This window comes from Festucalex cinctus, chromosome 1 (assembly GCF_051991245.1).
Source record: "Festucalex cinctus isolate MCC-2025b chromosome 1, RoL_Fcin_1.0, whole genome shotgun sequence".
NCBI classification, from domain to species: domain Eukaryota; kingdom Metazoa; phylum Chordata; class Actinopteri; order Syngnathiformes; family Syngnathidae; genus Festucalex; species Festucalex cinctus.
Window position 1 is genome coordinate 55,099,212 of NC_135411.1, and position 26,425 is coordinate 55,125,636.

At 40.5% G+C, this 26,425-nt stretch overlaps 1 protein-coding gene across 1 annotated transcript in view; it reads right to left on the reverse strand.

Moving 5' to 3' along the window:
* Positions 1-2,668: 2,668 nt before the first annotated feature.
* The window catches only part of LOC144001141 (SH3 and cysteine-rich domain-containing protein 2-like), a 36,399-nt gene continuing 12,642 nt past the window's right edge, over positions 2,669-26,425 (reverse strand). Inside the window, exons 3-12 of the mRNA XM_077495196.1 lie at positions 25,152-25,521; positions 20,255-20,349; positions 18,579-18,663; positions 15,522-15,637; positions 14,364-14,433; positions 13,516-13,589; positions 13,087-13,178; positions 9,450-9,501; positions 8,073-8,213; positions 2,669-5,037 (exon numbers count right to left, since the gene is read on the reverse strand). Coding sequence (XP_077351322.1) covers positions 4,939-5,037; positions 8,073-8,213; positions 9,450-9,501; positions 13,087-13,178; positions 13,516-13,589; positions 14,364-14,433; positions 15,522-15,637; positions 18,579-18,663; positions 20,255-20,349; positions 25,152-25,521 — 1,194 coding nt within the window. The 3' untranslated portion in view covers positions 2,669-4,938. The remainder of the gene's footprint in view (positions 5,038-8,072; positions 8,214-9,449; positions 9,502-13,086; positions 13,179-13,515; positions 13,590-14,363; positions 14,434-15,521; positions 15,638-18,578; positions 18,664-20,254; positions 20,350-25,151; positions 25,522-26,425) is intronic.

The window sequence follows — 26,425 nt, forward strand, 5'->3', positions numbered from 1 at the left end:
ATAATTTTGTGTCAATTAAAAGATTATTTGCCATTTGATGTGGCCTGTGAAAAGTGCTTTATTTATAACTTATCATGGATATGATGTCTCAAATGCTTTTGAAAATGAAGAAAATTAAAATGTTTTTTTTGTTTGTTTGTTTGTTTGTTTTATTTTGTCCCACCACCCCACCCCAAGTAATACACGAGGGACGCTAAACTATTGTATTTACAAGTCAATATAGCCTGTGTGCATTTTGGGGCAGGTTGTCATACTGTGACTCTTTTGAGAGGACCATTTTTCATCTTCAAGTTAAATATTTCATAGCTCATTTTTATGTTCATGTCATCCCATTTAAAAAGAGCATAAAGTGAAAATGTGTGGCGATATTTGCGACTTATGCAGGAAGACTTTTTTTTTTTTTGACTCATTGAAAAGCAGCGTACGTGTCCAGCGTCCTATGAAATCGACAACATCGACAAGCGATCAAACCATTACATTAGTATTTACGATACATTATTACATTAGTCTACATTGCATACAAGGCACTGGTGCACGTAACAACTTTTAATTCCCAACGCGGTCTGAGTGAAAGAGCAGTGTAGCCTGCTCCGCGGGGGTATCGCGGCTGCATCCCTCTCTAGAGTTCGACATGGTTTAGTCAAGTGTGTGAATATAGTAATTTAAATTAAAAGTAGACAACCTTTCATTAAGAAAATGATCCTGGAGAATATCTCTATCTGTTTGGATGACAATTCGCAGGTAACCGGACCTATAATATCGCTTCTGCTCCATTAGGTAGGATGACTTCTGTTCACGTTTGTGCTGAATTGTGTTTCGACTTTTTTTTGGTTGCTATGTCCATCCATCCATCCATTAGCAGATTCGCTTATCCTCACAATATTTATATAAATCAGTAGTGAATTACGTCTGAGGCTAGAAAACTCGGGTTGTTTTAAAAAAGGTGAGCAAGGCGCAATGCTAGCTAGCTAGCAGGCTAAAAACACGCCCCCTAGTTACGAGGCATACTATCTAATAATTGCTTATTTTCATACACTTCTATTACAATTTTGACTTTTGTGCTGCTTGGAAATGAAACTAGAGACCTCAAGGAAGCTATTTGTGGAGAAATCTCAAAATGGACAAAAAATGTCCAACTGTCAAATATCGCCCATATCTCTAGATTGAGCCTGCCGACATGCGGACCCTTTTTGCCGAGCGGGTAACATGTATTTTTTGAGAGGGCGGGGGCAATATTCCCAGAAAAAAAACTCGCAAATTTGCCACTTTAGAAAGTCACGAACTTGCCACTTAAACGACTAAAACACTCAAAAAACAAACAAACAAAAAACAAACAAACAAAAAAACTTTTAAAAGTTTAAAAGGTTTATAAAGTGGCAAATTTGCAACTTTCTAAAGTGGCAAATTTGTGAGTTTATAAAGTGGCAGATTTGTGAGTTTAGTATCTAAATTGATGTGTCGAATCTGCTGCTCTCCTCCATGCATTTGCATTTATATAAAGTATGCTAGCTTCTGATTGGTTAGTGCTAGTCAGCTGATAGGGGATCAGGAAGTGTTTAAAGAAAGAGTGCCGAGTTTAAAGAATAAATCCGTCGCCATCCTGCCTTTTCATTTTATAAACAGTGTCCCATTAACCACCAATGAATCCTCAAATGATTAGACGCTACTCTACATGTATTTCTCATAAGTTCCTGAGTTTTTTTCTCTCGCAAATTTGCCACTTTAGACAGTCGCAAATTCTAAAGCAGGAAATTTGCCCCGCCCTCTAAAGTATTTATACGTGACCCTAATACGCCGTCGTACATTTATGGTAGTGTCACAATAGATTATTTTTAATTTGCTTATAGTAAAATAACAATATTCATTCGTTCTTGTTTTTTTTCTTTTGTCCTTCCAGGAACAACTGTCAAACTAAATATAAAACAAAGAGAATTCCATGTCGTGTGTGCTGTCGTTGCATTTGGGCAAGGAGAGCCACAGACGGTGATGTACTTTCAGCCATTTATTAGAAGGGACAAAAATTTCAAAAGACATTTGATTGAGAGATGTGGCGAGCAAATGACAAAACATTGATGTCTCGAAAGCTACAGTGTTAACATGTGTGGACTAAACCCAGTTGTGTTTATGTCTCCACAGTGGAATAAAACAATCAGCATGCGAGAAGCTAAGCTAAGCAATCCGCTCAAGATGAAAGGATCTCGGCTTTGACTCTGTGCCGGCCTCACGCAGGGACGGAAGTGAGGTGTCCTTTACGGGGGACCGGTGTGCGTTCCCGCATGAAAGCCAGACGACGGCAAGCCGAGCGGGAGGTGACTTTGGATCGGTGATGACGCACACACGCACCGTCTGACCGCACGCTTCAACACACACGTCGTTCCTCCTCACTCGTTTGCTTCAACTCATACAAATGTCTGCGCACTCCAACATCCTTTGCATGGAAATGAGACTAAAATGGCTTTTCACCTGAACAACTTCCTCGCAGGTCTATCTTTACTTCCCCTTTCTAATTGGATTTCATTTTTTAAATTGGGTTCATTAGACATCAGATTAATTACGTGTTGTGTCCTAACTGTGCAGCAGCATTGAGCGCGCGCAAGGCAAAAGGAGGTTTCGGCCTCTGTTGGTCCAATGAAAAACTCCTGATTTTGTTCTTAAAAAAAAAAAAAAAAAAAAAAAAAAAAACCTATATTGGAAAATGAATGAAATACATAATAAATTGACAGTATGACTATAATAATAAAAGCTGCAAGAATCCAAGCAACGGTCCCTTGTGCCTCTTTTATTTTTGATGGTGAATCATCAAAATGATCGTCAAGATTTGATGGCGAACAGCGAAAAGCTTTGCGATTCTCAAACTTATGAGTACCTAACACCCAAAAAAAAACTTCCCAAGTCACACCTTCATGACTAACATTATGATACAGACAGTGTGGTAGGCCTCGATGTTCATCTAAAACATGACGTGTGTTATTCCGAAAAAGTATATTTACTGTTATTGAAACCACTGCCACAATATGCACAAATTGAACATTAACATTGTGCTTCAATATAGGTGGACAAAAACTGTACTTAAATAATTGAGTAATTAAAGTGTACATGAAATAACAAATCAAGTTTGTTAAAAATGAAATGCAAATACATTATTCAAATAAGTTAAATACAACTGAAATGTACTTCTGCAGCAATTATTTTGCCTACCACCAGAGGGAGCCCTGGTACGAGTACAGTGTTCCCTTGTTTATCTTTTTCGGCACGGGTTTATCTTTTTTGGCCTCTCTGTTTTGCGGATTTTTTACAGCATGCTTTTGTTTTTACGTGTTTTTTTTTTTTTTTTTTTTTTTTTTTTTCGGTTTTTGTGCGGCCGTATCTCTCATATCACATACGGGCATCTGCAGATTTGTCTTGACGAGACCTTTCCAACGGTGTCTGTCCCATCACTCCACAACATTGCATAGATAGAGAATATATACTGTGCTGTATTTAAAAAAAAAAAAAAAAAAGTACTTTTAATAGGGGGCAAAAATAACTGTAAATGGAAAAAAACATAAATGATGAATGAAAAAGCATTCAAAATCAACTAAAAATCATATAATAAACAAAAAAAAACAAAAAATGAAAAAAATATATATACTGTGCTGTGTCCTGTAAAAAGTAAATTAAAAAAAAGCATGCTTTTAATGAAAAAAAAAAAAGCAAATGAAAAAAGAACATATACGATGAATGCAAAGTAAAAATTATACCAAAACGAAAAAACAAATATAATAAACAAAAAATATATATATAATTAACGTGAATTAATAAAAAAAAATAAAAAAATAACACAGATTTCCATTATCACGGGTAGTTTTTGGAACGTATAACACCCGCAATAAATGAGAGAATACTGTACCACACCACAAGGTTTTTCCTAAGTGGTGCTACCACTTGTGGCATGTGCGCTCTGTTTACATGAAAGAAGGACTAGCTAAGTACAGTTCAGTTGTATTTAACTTTTACGTTCAGTAAATTTGGATTTTATTTGAAGTTTTTAAAGGTCTCATTTATCACAATTTTAATAATTGATTTGATCAAGTTTGCAGGATAATCTGAATTGGAAATGCCCGGGATGCTTTTCTTCAACATTCAGGTTAGTCAAAACCCTCCAGCATCTTGAGCAGAAATTTCTCATTAATATTCAATATGTAAATAAGCCTTGCTCTGATTGGATTGCTGTTCTCCTTCATTTGATTTACAAAATGGGATTAGTGTACACACTGTCTGTGTACTCGCTTTCTTCAAGCCACACGTTACACTCTTCAGATGGAACCAAAACAGATGACAATGATGTTTTCATCAAAACTAAATATTGAAAATGATGTTGCAATTTGCTAAAAATATTCCATATTATATTTTTGACAAACTGATGTTGCACTTTAAGCTCTTATCCTTTGCTGTGTTAAATATTATTTGGTTCATTTATTAATCCAATCCACCTTTCATTTGTTACTTGTCTGTTTTTTTTTACATACTTCTGTTTCATTTTAAACAAAATGTGTTTGTTTACACAAAATAAAAAAAATTACTGCATCCAATTAAAACTGAAGTGTGCCCTTAAGACAACTAGGATTTTTTGTGGGGGTGTGCGTGCGTGTGTGTGATTTTGACAACTGAGGGCAACTAAAACAAAAAAAACAAACTCTTTCAGCCTCCCATAATCCTCTACGCACCACATTATTTCGACATTTTCATTCATGTGGGAGATGAAACACAGCAAAGCCAGAAGCAAGAAGAAAGTGAAATGAAAGAAAGCATCCAAATGTAAACAAACAGTCCATTTTGTCATCCGTTAAGACTTACAGTGATGAGACTTTTTTTTTTTTTATGGTCCACTTCATCTGTTCAGTGTAGAAGGAAAGAAGAAAAAGATGGGAGGGGTGATGACGTCAACGTGGACGAAGCTTAGATCTCCTCGATGGAGTAAGCGGGCACCAGGCCACGCTTCTTGCCGCTGCTCAGCTTCACCAAGGTGTCACCGTCCTCGCGCTTGCCCACACAGATCTGACAAAAACAGTTCATTAGGCACACCTCACAATTCAAACACTAATATTAGGGGTGCAACAATACGTGTATGTGTTGAATTGTTCGATATAATACAAAAGACTTTATGATGAGGAGCTGCGCTCGTCTACTCCGCCTTTTTATACCCTGCGATGTGGAGCACAGACACATTCACGACACATTACTGGCCGCCTGCATTTCTGCACTCCCTCCGTGCATGTTCTGTTCATGACGTCGCTGTCTCACCAACACGCACTCGTGATTGGTCAACTGTGCGAATGCCCACCCCTGATTGGATGACAGATTTCACGTTCGAAAGCGCGCCGTGGACAAAACTACAACAGTATCTCCTCGTGCAAGTGTCACACAATGCTAAACTACATCAACGGCGCGCCTAATAATGAGGTGTGCCCTTTTGTGTGCATGAGTTCCAAAATCTGTAAATGTTGTTGTGCAACTTTGGTAATCACTCCGCTTGATTTTGGGAGCATTTCCGCAGACACTGATTGTTTATATACAGGAAATGCGGCCCTGGTTGTGGACTGGCAGGCATGATGAGAACCCGAAAGAGTCAACTGAAAGATGACGTCTTGGTGCTTTTGTTTTAAAGGTGCACGATGCAAGATTAGACTCAAATTTGAGTGTTAAAAGAACATATTCTTCACCCGCACATGTTTTAAGAATTGTATAATGGACAGGAGGCACGACTGTGGCACAATGACTGTTGCCCCTATTTTTCTGTAAAAGGAAAAAATGTTGGAGCCTTCGGGCCGGAATCTTTAACTGTGGTTCTGAGCATGACGTCAGGCGCGTGCACGTTATTGTCCCTGTAAACTCTCGCGATTGCACTTCACGGACAGGACAGCTAATTCAAACTGGATTTAAAGAGACCTGCACCGATACATCTCAATCCCTTATGGAGACTCCACGGAAGACAAAGAGAAGTAAAAAACTTTCAGACCAGCGTCACGGGAGGACGCGGATAATTATAGGAGCAGCGTTTGTCAGGTGGAGAGAGCTAAGCGCTATCCTGGGGATGAAACGGGACCCACAGCTTGCTGACTTTTTGCTAAAAAGGTAAGACTTCATAACGAAAATACGATAGGGTCTATTTATGATTAGCAGTGCAGAATAAAACTACCACACGGTCGCTAAGTAATGTCTCCGCACTGCTATCCTCAATGTCATCGGATTCACGGGACGCACTATTTACGTTTGGATGGTTGTAATTACGTCAGCTTTTGGCACTCAAAATGACTTTCACATACAAAGTAACTTGAAGATTAATACATTTCTTACCTCTGTAGACATTATTAAGCCTATGAAAAAGGTGTTGTGCTCCGTGTTTACGTTTGTTCGATTAACTTGGAGGTTTGCTCGTGCCCGAAAAGTCGTGCACACTCCTGGCCGTGTGCATGTCGCTGGGGTCCATTCCACGTTTCGCCAGAGGGGTCGCAAATGTGAAAAAATTCTGAATCCTGCTTCGTGCCTCTTTAAGAAAAAGGCCACCTATGGTGATTAGACTGGGTGGCAGCACCGAGTGAGTTACGCCACAATTTATGAATGGATTGTGCATGCTTGGGCTAAAGTGTCACCTTGCACTATTGTTCGAGCTCAAAAAGTTATAAATAATAATAATAATAATAATAATAATAATGTGATTTGAAGATGCCAGAATTTGTACATAATTTTTTTTTTGTCTGTCTGATGACATTGTTTTTAAAATAAGTCAGATTTTATGTTGAAGCAGTTACTCAGTACAGTACTTGAGTATTTTTTTTCAGCCAATACTTTTTATTTTTTTTAATTTTATTTTTTTACTTCGAATTAATTTGAATTTTCCACTTATTTCCCTTTCAAATTATATACAGGACTGTCTCAGAAAATTAGAATATTGCGATAAAGTCCATTATTTTCTGTAATGCAATTAAATAAGCAAAAATGCCATACATTCTGGATTCATTACAAATCAACTGAAATATTGCAAGCCTTTTCATTATTTTAATATGGCTGATTATGGCTTATAGCTTAAGAAAACTCAAATATCCTATCTTAAAATATTAGAATATTTCCTCAGACCAAGTAAAAAAAAAAAAAAAGTAATTACATAATAATTACATTACCATAATTACATTAGTATTTACAATACATTATTATATTAGTCTACATTACATACATTTATATAAATCATCTGTGAATTATGTTTGAGGATAGGAAATTTCCACTGTCTTGGTTCCATTCCCGCTAAAGAGGGAATTTGAATTGGATCAAAAACTGATTTTGGTGGCTCAGGGACACATCACATCTGAGTGAAGATGTAGACTGCAATTGCAATCTACATCTTGGAAATTGCAAGACATTCAAATTTCAGGTAGCCACTAACTGGTGATCAATTTATTATTGAAATCCATTTTTTCCCCATCGTTTAGGTGGAGTTTTGTAGTTATTTATTTATTTAAAGAAACCATCGGACCTGAGGAAAAACAACCTATCAAAGACAGCCCCGCAGGCTTGTGTTCACCTCTTAGCTTGTGCTTCAGGAACTTTGCTGAAACTATTTTGGAACATTCACCTTTGAAAAATGATAAACAAGAAGAACACACAAAAACAAAAAAAAACAAAAAAAAAACAAAAAAAAACAAAAAAAGAACGTCCTTTGCTCATTTACTAACAAGTGGGCATAAAACTGGCAAAGAGAAGCAACGTGTTGAGACGTGAGGAGCTGAGATGATTCAGTAGCGATGTCGAATTAGAAGCATTTCTGTTCGCCAGGAAAGTTGATTACATTTTTTTTTTTTCATTTTTAAAATTCCATTCCAAAAAAAGAAAACTTCAGACCAACTAGTTTTTAAAACTGCAAACTTTAAAGTGTGACAATATAGTAACAGAGCGTAATTTCTGTATTGTCATTTCGAGTGTGTGCAGGTGCAGCTCAGGACACAGTAGTTGAGAATGTCGTCACTCGGTTGCCATGGTTATGATGACATAAGGGGGGCTCGTAAAACGCAACAAAGTGGAGCCTGTGGGCTGGCTACCTGTGCCTCCTTGACCACCATGTGTCCTCTCTCCCAGCTGCCGGCGGATGTTCCCTGGATGACGCGCCACACTCTCTCGCCGGGACGCACCCGCTGCACAAAGTTGGCCGGAAAGAAGCCCACCCTGTCACCGCTCTTGCCCTGGGGAAGGTCAAAACAACACAACCACAGTTTAGCTATGAGTCATTCAAAAACTGCTGCGGAAAAAAAAAAAAAAGACTTTTTATCCGTGCAACACGTCGAGATTGCTGACTGCTTCAATGCGGAAATCCAGCAGTTGGTGTATTTTTTTTATAAACATTCTGACCATTTTTCAATGTTTTCCATCATTTCTGACTGTATGATACACCGATATGCATACTGGCGACCAGGGTTCTGCAACAGGTTTTCCTTTTAAGTTTAAAATAACTTATTTTAACATCTGGCAGAGCCCAAGATGCATTTTTCACTTTTGCTAAAATCCATCAGTTCCGTGTCTGTCCGACTACTAGCTAGCGTGTGCTAAGCTAACTTAGGACGGTTTGTCTCTCCGGTCCAGTGTTCAAGTTTACAAACTTCCTTTGTGCTAGGACGCCGTCAGAGGCCAAAGGTAAAGTAACCTCAAACACGTTGATACACTGCCTAGATGAGCTTTATGGACTGTATGCTAACAGCTTAATATAATGCTCACTAGCCAGCTAAGCATTCCCATACATACAAAAACATCTCCCAGTGTCGGCCTTCAAAGTTGCCACACAAACATTTCTATGTCATTAGTGTGTACTAGTGACACTAGTACACATGATAATATGCTGTGATTCATTCACACTCAAATATGAATTTAAGCACAAATTCATCTGCCTAGTTTGCTTTGAGATGCTAACAGCCATGACAGATTAGAATCGAAGTTGCCAGTACAACAACATTCTCAAAAATCCACAAACCATAGAGCCAGCCTACATTTTTTTTTTAAAGTGTGTTTGTCTGTTGGTGGCTGACTGGAAAACCGGCGGCGATAATCACCCCCGGCAAGCTGAAATTGTTTTCTACACATTTGCATAAACAGCTGAAACATTCTGTGCATCCATATTTCACACATTATCGTTTTCATCACATATTTCACAGCTTGTGAGGGCGGAGCTCAGTGTACATGCATCATGTGCACGCACAAACAACAATCACCGCTGCTTGAAAATGTTGCCTTGATGCATGTGTGCGTTTGGATGTGCACACACTCAAATATTACACTCACACTCATATTTTTTAAACACTTTTTAGGTTAATTTTCTGGGGAAATGACTCAATTTGTATCTGAGCAGGTGCGCTTCTTTTAAACACCTGTTATCATATGCTCGGCACGTACACGCACACACACGAAAACGATGTCTCATCACCCACCTTCCACCACTCCTCGTTGGAGTCGTCTGTGACTTGCACACGATCACCGGGGCTGGAAACGATAAGGCAAAAGAAGGATAATGAGGACGGGAGACAAGAGACATGAATGAAAAGCGGGATTTGTGATAGGCACATAAAAGCAGAACAAAAAAAGTCAAGTGCAAAAAAAAAAATGTTCTTGGCTTCGACAAAGGAGGCCGAAATACTCGTGAGATTTTGCACAAAAGGTGAAGCACTAAATAATAAAAAACTGATACTGATACTTGAAAAATGCTTTAAAGGACATAACAGTGAACCCCTGTTAAATGTGGCAGATATATTCAAAAACCACCTGCTTCATTTATAAACACAAAAGCAAAAAAAAAAAAAAAAAACCTACATTTTTATCTATGAATACATTTATGTTGAAAAAGAAATCCACAAATAGGCAAGCTAAACTAAAAACCCATTAAGAAAAAGAAAAACAAAAAAAACACGATGCATGATAGCCACAAACTCGATGAAACTCGACTACCACCTTTTTCACTATTTGGATGGATGCTGGAGGGCGGGCGCGCCTCCTGCACCCACTGGGTTGGAAGAGGCCCCGCTCGTCGCTCCTCTTACTCACTTTACTAGTTTTGCACTATACACTTTGTAAATATACACATAGGGCACACAACACATTTCTTGGTGGGGTGGGGAAGGGTGGAAACACCGTCTTCACCCTTCAACTCCCCTCCAATTTTAATGCACTTCACGTCCAAGGGGAGGGGTGAGTTGGGGCGGGGAGCCATCAGGGGGGATGGACTGCAGTGCCTGGCAGCGCTGTGGTCCCCCCATCTGTGTCCCCGTCCCACCACTTTGTCCCTCCATTTCCTTTTTTAATGCACCACACATATACATATTCATTTTTTTGGGGGGATGCGGGTGGATCGGAGTAGGGGAAATCTTTTCCCCCTGCTCCATCCCACCTGCTCCCAATTTTAATACAACACACGCACACACTTGTATAAACACTGGGTGGGGCCACATTCACGGTGTAAGGGTAGAGTTCACCAGTTGGCGAGCTGGCGGACTGAGTAACAGGGTTAAGTGTCACTAGTACGACCGGGGCCTCTTCCCACCAGGCTTGGTGTTCTGATGTACCGCCCCTCCCCCAGTGCTTCCTCCTATGCCCCCCCCCGTGCCATCCTTCCCTGCGGCTGGAGGTGGGGTGGGCACGTCTTCATTCTCTGCGCTGCTGCCCGGCCCCCCCTGGCGCTGGTTCCCGGGGGCAGGGGGGTCCACGGAGCGCGCCTGCGTTGGCTCGCCGGCCGGTATCCGCCCGCGGGGGTGTGGGGGGTTGTGCCTTGGTGCTGCCGCGGCTTGGCGGATTCCGGGGGGGCCGTGCTCGCTTTGCTGGGCCGCGGTCGACGGCTCCCCTATGGTGGCGGTCCTTATGCATGCCAGATCCATCACACCAGCATCTACTGAAATTCAAACAGAATTCTCCTCTCCCTCCCACTGCTCGTTGAATCAGTGGTTGCTGGGTATGTGGATCTCACTCTGCTTTATCTATCCTTACCTCCTTCCTCTCTTTAGTTTTTCCTCTGGTCTCTTGAGATCTTCTTAATTTGTTGGAATTTAGAAGTTTGTGGGGTTGGCGTAAGACTCTGATTTTGTAACCATGTGGATGGCAGGAGGTGTTTAGTTGGTGCTGGATTTCACTTTGATTTATCTTTCTTTTCTTTGACCTTTCCTCTGGTCTCCTGACCTTCTGAACTTCATGACTCTGGCGAGACTCTGAAGTATCCGGTTAAAGTGAAGGGTAATGGGATTTTTATTAGGTTTTAGGTGAATTAATGAGTACAAATTTACACGTGCATTTACACGTACGCACACAAACGCATTGAAAAAAAGACAGAGAGAGAGAGCAATAATTATAAGTTGTTGAATCGATAAGACTGCCGAATGAACAATTCTGAGCTAAAAAAAAAAATAATAAAAAAAAATAAAAAAAAGAAAGGAAGTGAACATTTTTCTATAAATCTTGATACTTGGGGTAGCCGAAATGATGAAAGCTCATCAAATGCATACAGCATGATCAACACAATAGGGAACTGTTTTAAAATGTAAAAAAAAAAAAGTATGTCTCCTTCCTTGTTCATGGCGGTTCGCTTCATTTTGCAGTGCTGTGTGAAATGTGTTTTTGCAGGTCTCTCGCTCTAGTGTGGCTTTAAAGCGGCTTACACGGAAGACTGCAGCTGACCTGTTCTGCATGCCAATGAAACGCCGCCACTTACTATAGAGGTACCTCATCTTACAAGTTTGTCGAGGTACGAGCCATCACTAGGTTGATTTTTTTCCCCTTCAGTTGTGAGTGCTTGGATGGTGGCAGCAAACTTAACAAGCAGCAGATAGTGAAATAGTCTTTGAAAAAGAAGCTTCAGGTAAGCTTCTTAATGCTACTCTCGCTTGAGGTTTACTCTAAAACTAAATGTAAAATGAAGAGAGCTACACCTTGTGTTATTAACCAAACCACCTAACTTTGCATTGAGAAAAATTGCTAGCTTAATGCTATCACATAATGGGAAACATCATTGACAAAGCTAACCGGAATAGCACCAATATTTCAGTAGTTATAAACCTTTAAATAACCTAAATTTGAACACAAACGATAGTAGCACATGCAGACAACATACAACAATACTCACAGGCATACATTATTTATCTTCTGTGGAAAAAAACAAAACAAAAGAACTTGCTGGTCTTCTTCTGTGTTTCACTACGTATAGTAAGTGTATGTCTGTATTATACTACCCCCTAGTGGCCACACAACACAATTAATTAAAGCGTGAAATCCCCATGCACAAACTGTAATTCATAACTTTCTAGGTGCAACAATTAATTGGCAACAAATCGATCATCATTTTGATAATCGATTAATAATTTTGAGGCCTTGTTTAATTTAAAATAGTTAAAATCAAAGGGATTTCAGCCTCTCGACTGTAAATATTCTCCAAATTCTGTAGTCCATCATGAAAGCTGATTGATTAACTTAGTGCTGAATTAAAATAAAGGTTTTACCCATTTTCCAAACATTAACAGAATCATAATTAATGTATGTTTGTGCGCTTTCTGCAGTGTCCATTTGAAATAATGTTTTTGAATACAGGGATGGAAATAAACCATTTTTTAAAAATCAAATTTTTTGATTAATCATCAAAGTAATTGACAAATTAATCAGCTCTTAAAATAATTATTAGTTTCAGCTCTAGAATCAAGTTAACCAAAAGCATCAATGTTACAATTAGCGTCCTGCCATGTAAAGTTAGTGCCATTAATCATCGAAGACACACGGTCAATAGTCAATAATCAATTCCACGCACGCCTCATTTTACAACTCCGTCCTTCCTTTTTCATTTCTTATTGTTCGCCTCGCTTTGAAAATTGGACTCAATTCTCCGCCCATTTCATCCAGCCTAACAATTTAAACACAGCGAACGCCCCCACACCTCAATATCTTTCAACTACTTCCATCCACTACGTGGGCACGCTGACGAGTTTGGAGTGCATAATTAGTCGTCCTCGGAGGCGCTGAACGTGTCCTCCGAGGACGCCATGATGAAGTAGGAGGGACATTTTTCTCAAAACAATAGGACGCGTGTTGACTCACTGGAGTTCCAGGTCGTTTTGTTCCTGAGGCAGAAAGCTGTAGAGAGCCACGTAAGTGTGCACCGAGTGCACCTCGATGCGTTTGGGGGGCACCTGGAAAGCGGAAGGAGGAAGTCAGGTGCTAAAACACATTATAGGAGTGTGCACACCAGTTGATAAAAACGTTTCAGTGGGCAACAAAATGTATATGGGAATTTCAGCAGACACATTTCATCCATAAAAAAAATCTTCTGTCCCTGCCAAATTTTCTTTTTCCACAAACATAGTGTAGATACACTAAAAAATACACAAAAAGTAAAGATAAATAAATAAATAAATAAATAAATAAATAAATACATTTTAAAAAAAAAATGCTTTCGCCACCCATCAAGTGTGATTCACGCACGCAGCATTGCCTCACATACACACACGTGCACACATGTGCACACACCTCAGCGGGCGTCTCAGCTTGACTGCCACTCTCGTCCTCATCCTTCTCCACCTCAGTGTCAGCGGCAACAGAGTCTGGAACGGAAAACGTGTGAACACATGCCAAAAAAACATTGACGCGTGTAAACGCATGGATGCAAATGTATACGCACATGCATGTAAACACACAGTAGCATTAGCAAATGCATGCATGTCACGTGTATATATTTGGATGTGGGAGGCGCATGTAATCCCAAGGATTTTTTCTTTTTTGCCGTACTAGAATGAAATGTAACTGCACATCCACTGCAGTAGGTGGCAGTAGTGCTCTCATTGTCAGAGGACTATTAAGCACCTCTGCAGAGGCATGCTAATGATACTATTTCGAGTCATGTCGGAGTTGTTGTTTTTTTTGTTTTGTTTTTTTGTGCGAAAAAAAATTTTTTCCCTCCCTGGGGCGCCCTAAACTAACACACCAATACATGCATGTTACATGTAAATACTATCATTTAAAATGTAAAAAAAAAATCCATTCCAACCTCCCCAAAACACCGTAAATGTCTGTGTTATGTGTCTTTAGGAAAGAAAAATAGCATCATACATAAAAATAAAAATAAAAACTAAGAGAAAACAAAATAATAAAGTGGGTTTATGAAGTGTAATGACTGTAACATAATGTCATCTTTATGTGTTGGATGTGCGCTTTCAAGGTTTATGGCCCCCGAATAACTTGAGAAGCAGGAGTCAGATCTGCGTGTGAGCATCTGGACGTGAATTGTGGCCTAAGGTAAAGGCATGCATGTAAACACACATCAATATGTGTAAATACATGCATGTATCTATTCAACAAACACATTCCAGTGATATTACCTCCCGTCTCTGGAGGGATGTCTTCCTCCATGCTGCACTGTCTCCCCTGCCTCTCCTCACCCGCCTCACCCTTTGATCAACAACAGAATACGTGACATGTTAATTGAGGCCTTTGATGGCACAACATGTGCAAAACTGAAGTTCAAATTATGAGCTGAAAAGATGGACGCATTGGCGAAATGATGCACCAGACCATTTGGGGATGAGTAAGCTGGGAACAAAAATAAATAAATAAATAAATAAATAAATAAATAAATAAATAAATAAAACCAGCCAGATAGCTAGATAGCGTGCTCGATAGATAGATAACGATAGCGAGCGAGCTCGATCGATCAATAGATCGATAGATAGATAGATAGATAGATAGATAGATCCAAAGACAGATGAATCCACAGTGTAAGCCCCTTTTCCAGTGTACCAGTTCTACCCCAAAGCAACCAGGTTCCGCCCTGTGTGGTGGCTTTTCTATTATACGTTTTCGAGGCTATGTGGTTAAGCTGTTCTTCAGCTTAAAACTTCTTTCTTAAAAGTTAAAAAAACTACTCTTAAATATACAGAAATACTCCCTGAATGTTACCCAAATACTCCAACATACTCAAATATTTCTTAAACGTGATCTAAATACACTTAAATCTATTGAAATACAGTATTCCCTAAAAGTACAGTAACCTTAACAATTTTAAGTTAACTGAAATACACCTGAAAAGTTACCCAGATACTCCAACATATACTCGCAACCTTCGTAAAAGTTCCCTAAATACTCTTAAGTCTACTGAAATACCCCTATGTGTACTCAGATAATTCTTGAGTTACCTCATAAATATGAATATATGGAAAATTAAAACTGTAGTAAATGTAAAAGTATTGCACATAAAAATGAAATACAAATTGTGCTTGAATAAATGTTTAAAAACAAAAAATTCTAAATGATTAGTATTTACTGAAAAAATGTACTATATTTATATTTAAAAATAATAATAAAAATGTTGGGAGCCACGTCCAAGGTAGCAGTGCCGTGAACTCCCAATCGCGGTATAGCGGGGGTTCACTGTGAAGACAAAATTGGGATGCCTTGGTGGTGCATGGCTGCCAAGGAAACTTTATCTCAATCACACAGCAGCACACGCGCGTGCATCCTCGTATGGCTGTGGCTCGTACCAAACTGCGCGTGGGCGACTCTGACATGCTGCCGAAACTGGAGCGGCTCATCTGCGCCAGCGACGTCCCGTAGCGCAAGGCGGCGTATACCGGGTCCACGCGTGCACGCACCGCCTCTGAAATCACATGCACACGCACACAATATGTTGGGAATATTGTGTCTGTATGTCGGCGTGGGGGAAGAATGGGGTAGGGAGTCTAAATTTAGCTGAAGTGACCCACTTTAGTGTATGAGAGAACAGCCAAAAGTTAAGCAAGCATCAATACATGACGACAAATCATCACACTTTCAATAAAGCACACTTTTTAGTCCCAAACCCACACCATGACTGCCCCGTGGTAACACAGCACTTTTTAATTTATTTTTTGTCAAAAATTGTGTTGTGCTCAACAAGCTAATTTAGCAAAAAGGTGAAGATTTGTGTACAAAATTTTGCATTTGGGGCAAGTGGGACAAATGTCCCACCAGATGGTACCATGATAATAATAAAATCGGTCAACTTACTTGTAGGTCAACAAGCTAATTTAGCAAAAAGCTGAAGATTAGCACTAGCATTAGCATTAGCAATTTTGCATTGAGACAAGTAGAATACACTGTCCCATCAGATCTGGTGGAGGGTATACCATAATACACTGTAGTCATAAATAATGTCAAAAGCTATTATAATAATAATAATAATAATAATAATAATAATAAATTACAATTGTAATGCATTTTCTACGTAATTATTATTATTATTATTATTATTATTATTTATGTATTTATTTATTTATTTTGCACAATTTGTCCGTCACATTAGTTGCTGCTGAGGAAATGGCATGGTGCATTAAATTATTTATTTAACAACATATGATGCATTTGTATTTATTGTGTATTAAATATCCATCCATCCATCCATTTTCTGAGCCACTTTTCCTCAAGGGTCGCAGAGTATTAAATATCATAGATGTATAATTTAAATACTCTTTAAATGATACATGCTAATAATAATAATAATAATAATAATAATAATAATAATACTGAATTTATTCTATATAATAAGCATTTTATTAAAAGTACATTTGAGGATTTTTTATTATTGTATTAAGTATTAAGTAGAATCTAACATATATTGAATTATTTTGTTTGTTAAATTTGAAAAACATGTTTTTAATGATTCCGTTTTTTTCTTTATTTTTTTTTTGTTGTAGCTCCTGAGGCGCTAATAATTGGGTACCAGAAATTCTGCCTAGCAACAAGCAGCTTGGCACATCTTGCAAAAATCCCCAGTGCCTTTTGCGATTTCTTTGGCTTTTTTTCTCAATACTGAACACAGTCGGGTGGCATCCGTATGAGTCTCAAACGTTATTGTTTTTTTTGTCTTATTTCCATGACTTCCAAGTTCCTACGATGTTATTGGTTCATTTTGGCCCTTATTTGGAGACTAAAAGGAAGTGACAGCACGAGGTGCTAAAGCTTGATTTGGAGCGACATATGAACCCATGTGTTGACCTATCGTACAGTACGGTGGCCTGTTTAAGGACAAGTCAGTTGCTTTTAATGTCTGATATATGGTATTTGCAGCTGGCTTTATTGATATTTTGTCTTGATTAATGGCAATGGCCTTGCCTTGGCTCCATGTTGCTGCACTTTGAAACAAACACACAGTTAAATTAGTTTAGCATTACTAGTATTTACAAATAAGCCTACTTCATGAATGCGACCATTACTGTATGTGTAACATGAACTGAAGACTAATGTGACACAGTATTGCAAATTTTGCAAATGTCACATGTATACACTTCACTTGGTATTGCAGTTCTGTTTTGCAAAGTAAGCTTCCTCAATCAGACCTGCTGTGATAAAGATTGTGGATGCCCTACTAAATGACATTGCAAATACAACTGTTGAGTAATGTATTGTTGTAATATTATGACTGTATTCTCTATATAACACAGTAAACAAGAACAAACTCATGCAGTGCTTTACATCAAGATTTAGATCTGGACGACTGGTGTATTTAATTTTTAATATGAATCTGTCCATTAGATGGTGCTGCAGCTGCCATTTTGCCACTTGCAGGGAGCATTTCTGGCGGTGCGATTGCATCGTAGTCAATTGTAGTTCACGCTGTCAAGCGGAGTGGCGCGGACGATGCGTTTGGAGCGGTGGCACGCGACACGGCGCACCGAAAATCCACACGTTTCGTTAAATTAAAATAATCTTCGGCACCCAGTCGGCTTCGGGTTCGGACTACGTCACACACAGCGTCCTGTCTATAGTCGTCCAGACCAGGGTGCTACAACAACACGGCCAGCCAGGACAGAACGTTGAGCAAGAACGTTAGCATATAGTACCTGGCAAGTGTACAGTGTTCCATCGTTTATCGCGGGTTCATCTGTAATGGCCTTGCTGTTTCGCAATTATTTTATTTTTATTTTTTTAAAGAACATATATGATGAATGAGGTGGACCTTCCTGGGTGGAGTTTGCATGTTCTCCCCGTGCCCGCGTGGGTCTTCTCCGGGTACTCCGGTCTCCTCCCCACATTCCAAAGACATGCATGGCAGGTTAATTGGGCGCTCCGAATTGTCCCTAGGTGTGCGTGTGAGTGTGGATGGTTGTTCGTCTCTGTGTGCCCTGCGATTGGTTGGCAACCAGTCCAGGGTGTCCCCCGCCTACTGCCCAGAGCCAGCTGAGATAGGCGCCAGCAGCCCCCGCGACCCTTGTGAGGAATAAGCGGTCAAGAAAATGGATGGATGGATGGATATGATGAATGAAAACCCCACGTTTGGTGTAAACGGAGCATCATGGCTCTGCTTGCAAATGTCATTTTTGTTGATTTTTGATTTGGTTGGGTTAGGTATATGAGTAAAATTTAAATCTCACGTTCATGCTTTTGTTCATCAATAACATCACTGTTCAGTCAAACATCAAACATAGGATAAATTTCTATTTACAAATCAATCTGTTCTGTAATATCGTGCTTTTAATAAGTTGGATAATTTTGCATGGACATCTTAGCTTCCCACTGAAATTTACCAGGAGGCTTGATATTACCAAACAGCACACACTCACCGAGACTGGGCTGGACCTCTTTGACGACGGCCAGTTGTTCAGTGACGAGCATCGGTGAGCTGAAGTTTCGCTTGAAGGTGCCCGACTAATGGAGGAGAACACAGAGCGTAATGATTTTTGTTCAGCTTACATTAGACCCATCTTCAAGGCCCCACGCCGCCATTAGGGGAGACTTCAACCGAGTCATTTGAAGAGATTCTATCGAATGGAAAACACACCGACGCGAAGGAACATCTCATTCGGATGGAGCGGCCACTCTCAACATGTAGCTTTCCAACACCAGGCTGTCATTTCACACTGAATTAAGCAAATAAGTATGGCCGCTTCGGCTTGCAAATGAGCCACTCTGTCACATTACGCAGCGAGAACGCACTCACGAGGTAATCAGCATTTTGCCTTTGTTCCCGCCGAGACATTTGAGGTTTCGTACCCGCCTCTTGCCGGCCTCCTCATTCTTTTTGGACTACACGTTGCTCTTAAAAAGCGCTACGTGCTAATATTCTTAGTCGCGCATTGTATATTGAACCAAATCGAAATCCCTCGGTTCTAAGAATTGGTCTGATCCAGATATTTGGTTTCCTAAAAGTTGGACACAAATAAAATAAACTTGAGTTGTCATGAAAACGGATATGGAAGCTGATCTACTAACGACCCACTCCAAATGGGGGGGGGGAAGTGACATGCTGTTCATATTGCACCTTCTGACAAATTAATTGAAATGATTTAACATCAGATTAATTGCAATGGTCTTTAACTTTAACTTTGGTCTTTAACTGCCAGACATTTTCAAAACAGTTCCCCATATTGGCAGCCATTTTAGAGTATTTTTGACAACTTTGTCAAGACCCACAAAATATTGTGCTATTTTTGTGAAAAGAAGCAGGTCAAGGCAATCAACGTCTTTGACACTTTTTGTTTTTTTTGTGCTATAGTGACACTTTAAACCAGGGGTGGCCGAGTTTGGTCATCGAGAGCTCCTATCCAGCCTGTTTTCCATGTCTCCCTCCTTCAGCGCAGCTGAATCTAATGATCAGCTAATCAGTCGGTTTTGCAGAAGTCTATTAACGATTCTGATCATGAATCAGGTGTGTTAGTGGAGAGAAACATGGAAAATAAGGCTGGATGGGGGTTCTCGAGGACCAAACTTGACCACCCCTGCCTTAAACTATAAGACAACAAAATAAGACTGAGAAAGGACTTGAACGTTGAAAAATATTGACTTTTGTACATGCCATCATCATTCACTCCATGAACTGCGTCAACGTTTCTCACGATCACAAAAAAAACAATTTACTACCAACTGTGACACTATGTTCATACCATACATATACTAAATAAACAGTGTGAGCTGCCTAAACTTGTCGGACTTCCAACATGCTGGCATTTCTCTAATTTATAATTGAAGTGACAAGCCAAGATTCAGCGCCTAATCCCTATTTTCTACACAAAAGCTGTGCTCATTAAAAATTAAAAATTAAAAGTGATGCAACACCTGCATCTTCAGGTATTGGTCTATTTTAGTGATGTGTGATTGGTGGAAAAGAAGGAAGTGAGAAATGAGAGCAAACTATTCATTTTTCATTTCTGCTGCTTTGCCACCCAAATAGCGCCCTGAACCATAGTTTAGACAGTTCTGATATAGTACATATTTCGTGTGTGTGTGTGTTTTGTCGCACCTTCCCATGACACGGCTGCTGCGAGAGTTCCGATGTGCACCACAGGTGAGCTGCCAGCTTGCACGTTTTACACCTCAAAGCCTGTTTGGAGTTTCCTATGTAAGGAGTAAGACAGAAATAATTGATTCGTCACGGTTCCATCACATTGTTAAAAGCACTCTGACACGACAATCCTCGCTGTTCTGAATGATTTACGTGCGTTTTTTATTCCCTATCCTATCCCAGTCGTGTTGTAATTATGCATGAGCGCTTCTTTGACTTCTCTGACGTGTTGATTAAAGCTGCACGGGGAGGCAGTGAGCGCACAAGACTGCAGGGGAGCTGGATGATCTATCACATAATAATAATGAAGATACAATGCATGCTGGGAAAATAAATTAGAACTCAAGGGAAGAGGAGCAGTTTGTGGTTGGGAATCCATCAATGTGCTAGGAAGTAGTAAAAAGAACCACACACAGACACATTCTGCTTAACTTAAGTCAAAACGATAAGTGAAGGAAGTATTTGATTGGACGCAATTACACCAAAAAACAAACTGAATGTCTCTGTGGGATCAATGATGTGTGTGAATGTAACAAAATAGCTCAGTAAGTAAATACGTAATTAGAAAAGTCAGTCAATAGCATATACGATTCTGGATTGATTCACTCTGTGATCAATGTGGCAAATAAACTACAAAAAAGGGCTAAGTAAACATTTAAGTGTATAATGCAAAAAATATTCTCATGCACAGTAAATCCCTTTTCACACTGCATTTAGCAGGGAGCAGAGCACCATCGCCAAACCCATTTATTGTGTAAGTGGTGAGGGGCAGGGACCACGGAATGGAACATTGCTGAGCGGCATGGAGCAAAAGGGGGCTTTAAATTTTTTAGTGAAGGGTATCTTCTAGGGCTGGGAATCTTTGACTGTCTCACGATTCGATACGATTACGATTTTTGGGTCTACGATTCGATTCAGAATCGATTCTCGATTCAAACTATTTTCGATTCAAAATGATTTGATTGACAAATGATTTCTGCTTCAATTTACAGATATGCACAACATTGTCATGATCTACTCCAGTCTTCTTTGCAAGACAAAATGACAAATAGAGACATTAAAGTGTCTTTTTTTCTTTAAACATTTATTAATTTTGTATTGTAAGTGCCTTTTTCCACAAAAACAGCATGTGGGCTACAACTGCCTTTTCCCCTTCTTCTTCATTTCTAATTTAAATAAAATCGATTTTTGGATATTAATATTGATTCGATTTGATTAATAAATGAGAATCTCGATTCTTTTATGAATCGTTTTTTTGGCACACCCCTAGTATCTTCACTCCCTCACCATGCAATTTTGCCCAAAAACAAAAGGAAATACGTATCGTCTGCTGCTGCAGATGTAAGGAAAAGAGCGAGTCGCCTCACTCACTTCAACTGATTGTCGGCAAAAACGAAGTTTTTGCAGGGTAAGAATGAATTTATACCTCATAGTTTCAATGTTTTTTTGAGTTTTTTTTTGGGGGGGGGGGGGGGGGGGGCATTTAGGCCTATAGTAAATAGTAAGCAGGGGGAAAAACAGGTTAAAAAAGTAAAAATCCTGCCACAGTTTGGCTTTAGCCACAGGTGCTTCTCATAATGACCTCGAACATCTGCTGGTTGAGTACAAGCACCTGTAGCTAAAGTCAAACTGCGGCAGGGTTTTTACTTTTCTGGACCTGCATTTTCCATTTCTGATAGTAAGTCAACAAATATGTGGCCAGTTAGCTACCCAGAGCTATCGTTAGCCTTTAGCTAAAAACAACAATGAACATTACCTCAGTGCAGACCTAGTAGTTTCTGGTCATTTTGGAGGGATTCGACTGGTCGTGTGTGTGGTCTTTCACAAAGTTTGATCCAGTGCAGACATATTTCGTAGTTGTTTGAGGGTTTACGGAAGGGAATAAACCGGACAGTGTCTCTCTCGTGTCTCTCTTACACAAGCCGTGACTACAGCGTTAAACCCTCCATCCATCCATTTTCTTGACCGCTTATTCCTCACAAGGGTCGCGGGGGCTGCTGGCGCCTAGCTCAGCTGGCTCTGGGCAGTAGGCGGGGGACACCCTGGACTGGTTGCCAACCAATCGCAGGGCACACAGAGACGAACAACCATCCACACTCACACGCACACCTAGGGACAATTCGGAGCGCCCAATTAACCTGCCATGCATGTCTTTGGCATGTGGGAGGAGACCGGAGTACAGCGTTAAACCATTTTATTAATATTTTTTCTTGGCTTTGAACAACCAACAATGAACTACCGGGAGCTGGATTGCTTTTTTTTGTCCGCAGCAAAAGCACGGGCCATGCCAGACATGACGTCTTGCACCTTGATTGGTTTACTAGGTCATGCGGGCGTGGTTTACGGAAAGGTCTATGTAGAGGATGGAGGACTTCCTCCTTAAAATGAGAAAAGCCAGGGCTTTCTTTTGCAACATTGAACAATGGGGTATATGCCATGGAAGAGCCGGGACTGTTTTTGCACATGAGCTTTGATTCCGGTTCCAGTTCGCGACGTGTGGGCTGCGTCCCATTACTTGTGCTTCCGACTTTGTGCCCCTCGGTTGTGCGTTGCTGTTGACGGGTGCGAGTGTGTAGTGTGTCTGTCAGTTGTCCGAAGCACATCAGAGAGCTGAGACGCCCTGCGCGCTCCCGCAAAATCGACTCGAGCACGCGGTTGGGGGGCGGCGCAGGGCTGGGGATGCGAGTGTAACACGGCACGCATGTTGCAACCCGGAACCGGAACCAAAGCTCATGTGCAAAAACACGGAAGTCGGAAGTACCACCTCTTCCGTGTCAAAATCTACATTTTTACTTCTTGGTAGCCTGCTACCAGCACTATCAGCGCTATCAGCACTTCCAAATATGGGCACGCCAGAGACCGTTAAAGTGATACTTGACTCATTGAGCCATTTTCAGCAGTAAAAAACGTGAATATTTTCTCCAGCATTAATTTGTTAACTTCATTATTTTTTATGTACAATGACATCACCTGTGCTAAGGAAGTATGTAACAACCAATCACAGCTCACCTGTTTTCTGGGTTTGGTCAGCAAACTGAGCCATGATTGGTCGTTACCTTCTTCCTCAGCACAGGTGATGTCATCTTCAGGCGACAGCAAGTGGAGAAATTAGTTTTTACAGGTATTCATTGTGTCAACTTTATTTACTTGTATACAAAAAAAAAAACTTGTATACTCACTTAAAATGTTTGCTTTGTTCTTGTTTTTCTCATCTTATTCTTTATTGCATGACTGATTTCTCTTTCATGTACAGCACTTTGTATACAGCAATGCTTGTTTTAAAGTGTTTTATAAATAAAGTTGAGTTGAGTACATGAAAAATAATGAAGTTATCAAATTAATCTTCAACAAAATATTCACTTTTTAGTTTTTACTGCTGAAAATGGTTCAATGAGTCAAGTATCCCTTTAATTTTATGGCACCTCATGACTTCTTCATGCTCAGCAAGTGCAGTGAGAAAAGAGCTTTACGGTCAGCATCTGTGGCTGTATGAGCGAAGTGAGCTGTATAAGTGAAGCTGTAAATAAGCATCCTTGGAAAGTCAGTACCCATGAAACTCAATTTATGGATGTACATCAATAACTAGGTACATTCATAAGTACATTTGTTCTTAAATATTAAATGATCCTTAAAGGCGCAGCTGCCGGTTTCACTCAGGAAAATGCACTTTTTAAATACAGGATGTACACACTTTAACTTTCTCTCAGTCTACACATCTGGGTTTATGTTAATCTCTGGTGGTGATTTTGTCCTAAACCACCACCCCCCTAGCCTGTAGCCTGTATTTTGTCATTTTGTGTTTGTTTTTTGTAAACAGCGGGACGTTTCTGTTTGAAAGACAGTGTTTACACCCCTCCAGCCAATCCCAGAACGGGGGGATGCGTGTCACAAACAGGGCCGGGCTGCGTGACGTCACTCCCGCAGCAATTTGAAAGCACGCATAGATTATTATTTTTTTTCCTCACTCACTCACTCACTCACTAACTCACTCACTCACTCACAGCAGCTTACGTGTGTGAATGAGTGAGTGAAGAAAAAAAAAAAATCCGTGCGTGCTTTCAAATTGCCGCGGGAGTGACGGCACACAGCCAGACACGTTCTCCCGGCCCCTTTTGCCTGCGATTGGCTGGAGGGGTGTAAACACTGTCTTTCCACAGAAACGTCCCGCTGTTTACAAAACAAACACAAAATGGCAAAATACAGGCTGGGGGTGTGGGGGTTTAGGACAAAATCACCCCCACACGTGAAGAAAAGCCCAGATCTGCCAATTGAGAAGTAGTTTAAATCCTGTATTTAAAAAGTGCATTTTCCTGAGTGAAACCGGCAGAGGGCGGCACGGTGGTCGAGTGGTTAGCACGTCCGCCTCCCAGTTCTGAGGACTCCGGTTCGAGTCCAGGCTCCGGCCTTCCTGGGTGGAGTTTGCATGTTCTCCCCGTGCCCGTGTGGGTCTTCTCCGGGTACTCCGGTCTCCTCCCACATTCCAAAGACATGCATGGCAGGTTAATCGGGTGCTCCGAATTGTCTCTAGGTGTGCTTGTGAGTGTGGATGGTTGTTCGTCTCTGTGTGCCCTCCGATTGGCTGGCAACCAGTCCAGGGTGTCCCCCGCCTACTGCCCAGAGCCAGCTGAGATGGGCGCCAGCGACCCTTGTGAGGAATAAGCGGTCAATAAAATGGATGGATGGATGGAAACCGGCAGACTGCGCCTTTAATTCCCAGAAAAGTTCCGATCCGGATTACTTCCAAAATCCTCTTGTTTAATTGACTATAGAAATGTTTTACCCTCTTGCAGCCCTTTAAGTCAGTATAAGAACGAATAGTGTGAGTATAACAGTATGTACGTAATGGTGGTCTCACCTAGGATCATGTTCTTGCAGAGCTGGCAGTTGGTGGGCTTGCGAAAGACGTGATTATGGAAAGAGTGCGTGATGATCTGGGAGGCCTGCGGGGGCTTGGGAGGCAGCGATGGCGACAGTCTAAGCGAGGGCGAGCGGGAGGCGATGGAAGGGTTGGGGCTGACCGACGGCGACAGCGACGGCGAGGGCCGTGAGCCGACGATGGGCGAGCCCGCCGGCATCAGGTCCAGGGGGGGCGGCGAGGGCGACGAAGGGGGCATGGGCTCCGTGATGAACTCCGGGGGGAGGCGGGCGTCGCTGTAGGAGCGTTGGAAGAAGTTCTCAACGCTTTTACTGCGCATGAAGGACAGCGAGCGCTTCAGTCTCTGCAACTAAACAAAACAAACCGGTCAGTGATGATTACACTGGTGGATGAAAATCCGTTACTCATGCAAAAAAAACAAAAACAAAAAAACATAATTGATTAAATTTATTAAAACATGCAAAATGACTGAAGCTGATTGGACAATTATGTCTTTTTGCCAGAGAGGAAACAAACCTGGCTCTTCAGAAATTATACACACACACACACACACGCCCCAATAAAACTGCACATTTTAGAAGAAAAATCCAACGGGCCTTTGGGGAGGGAATGTGAACAATTTTACGGTTTCATTCTGCTGTGATACGAGCACTGCGGGGGAGGAAGAGCATGATGATCCCCAAATAAAATAAAACCTTGTAAAGAAACTGCACGCTCAGCTACAAGCTGTAGACAGAAGTATTGGGGAAGAAGGGTTGAATGAGACCTATCAGTTTTTAAAAGCACTCCAAGATGCACTCATAAGATGTAATGTATCTTCATAAAGGGGAAAAAAAAAGAAAGAACTTACTTGTCAAAATATGCCAGGTGGCCAAAATGCTTAATGCCGTTTTTGTGTTCCTTACAACATCAGAGTGCCTGAAGAAGCTGCCAGGTCAACTTTTTTTTTTGGTACAAACAAAATGGAAAAGATTCCACTGTTCTCCACATTTCATTCTGCAAAAAACTTTGCTGAGCTTTTAGGTCAAAAATGTATGTTTTTGGTGAATTCAACCTATGTTCTACTGGTGATCACTAAAGAATAAATAAAACTAGGACAAAAAAATCCTGGTAAAAGAAAATAGTCTACTCTTTCTTTTGATAGGTTAATTTTTTACACTAGTGTCACAGAACACAATATACAGTGCATCTTGAAATATCAATCAAAATACTCTTAAATGGCTGCCAATATATGCGGAATTCTGCTCTAAAGG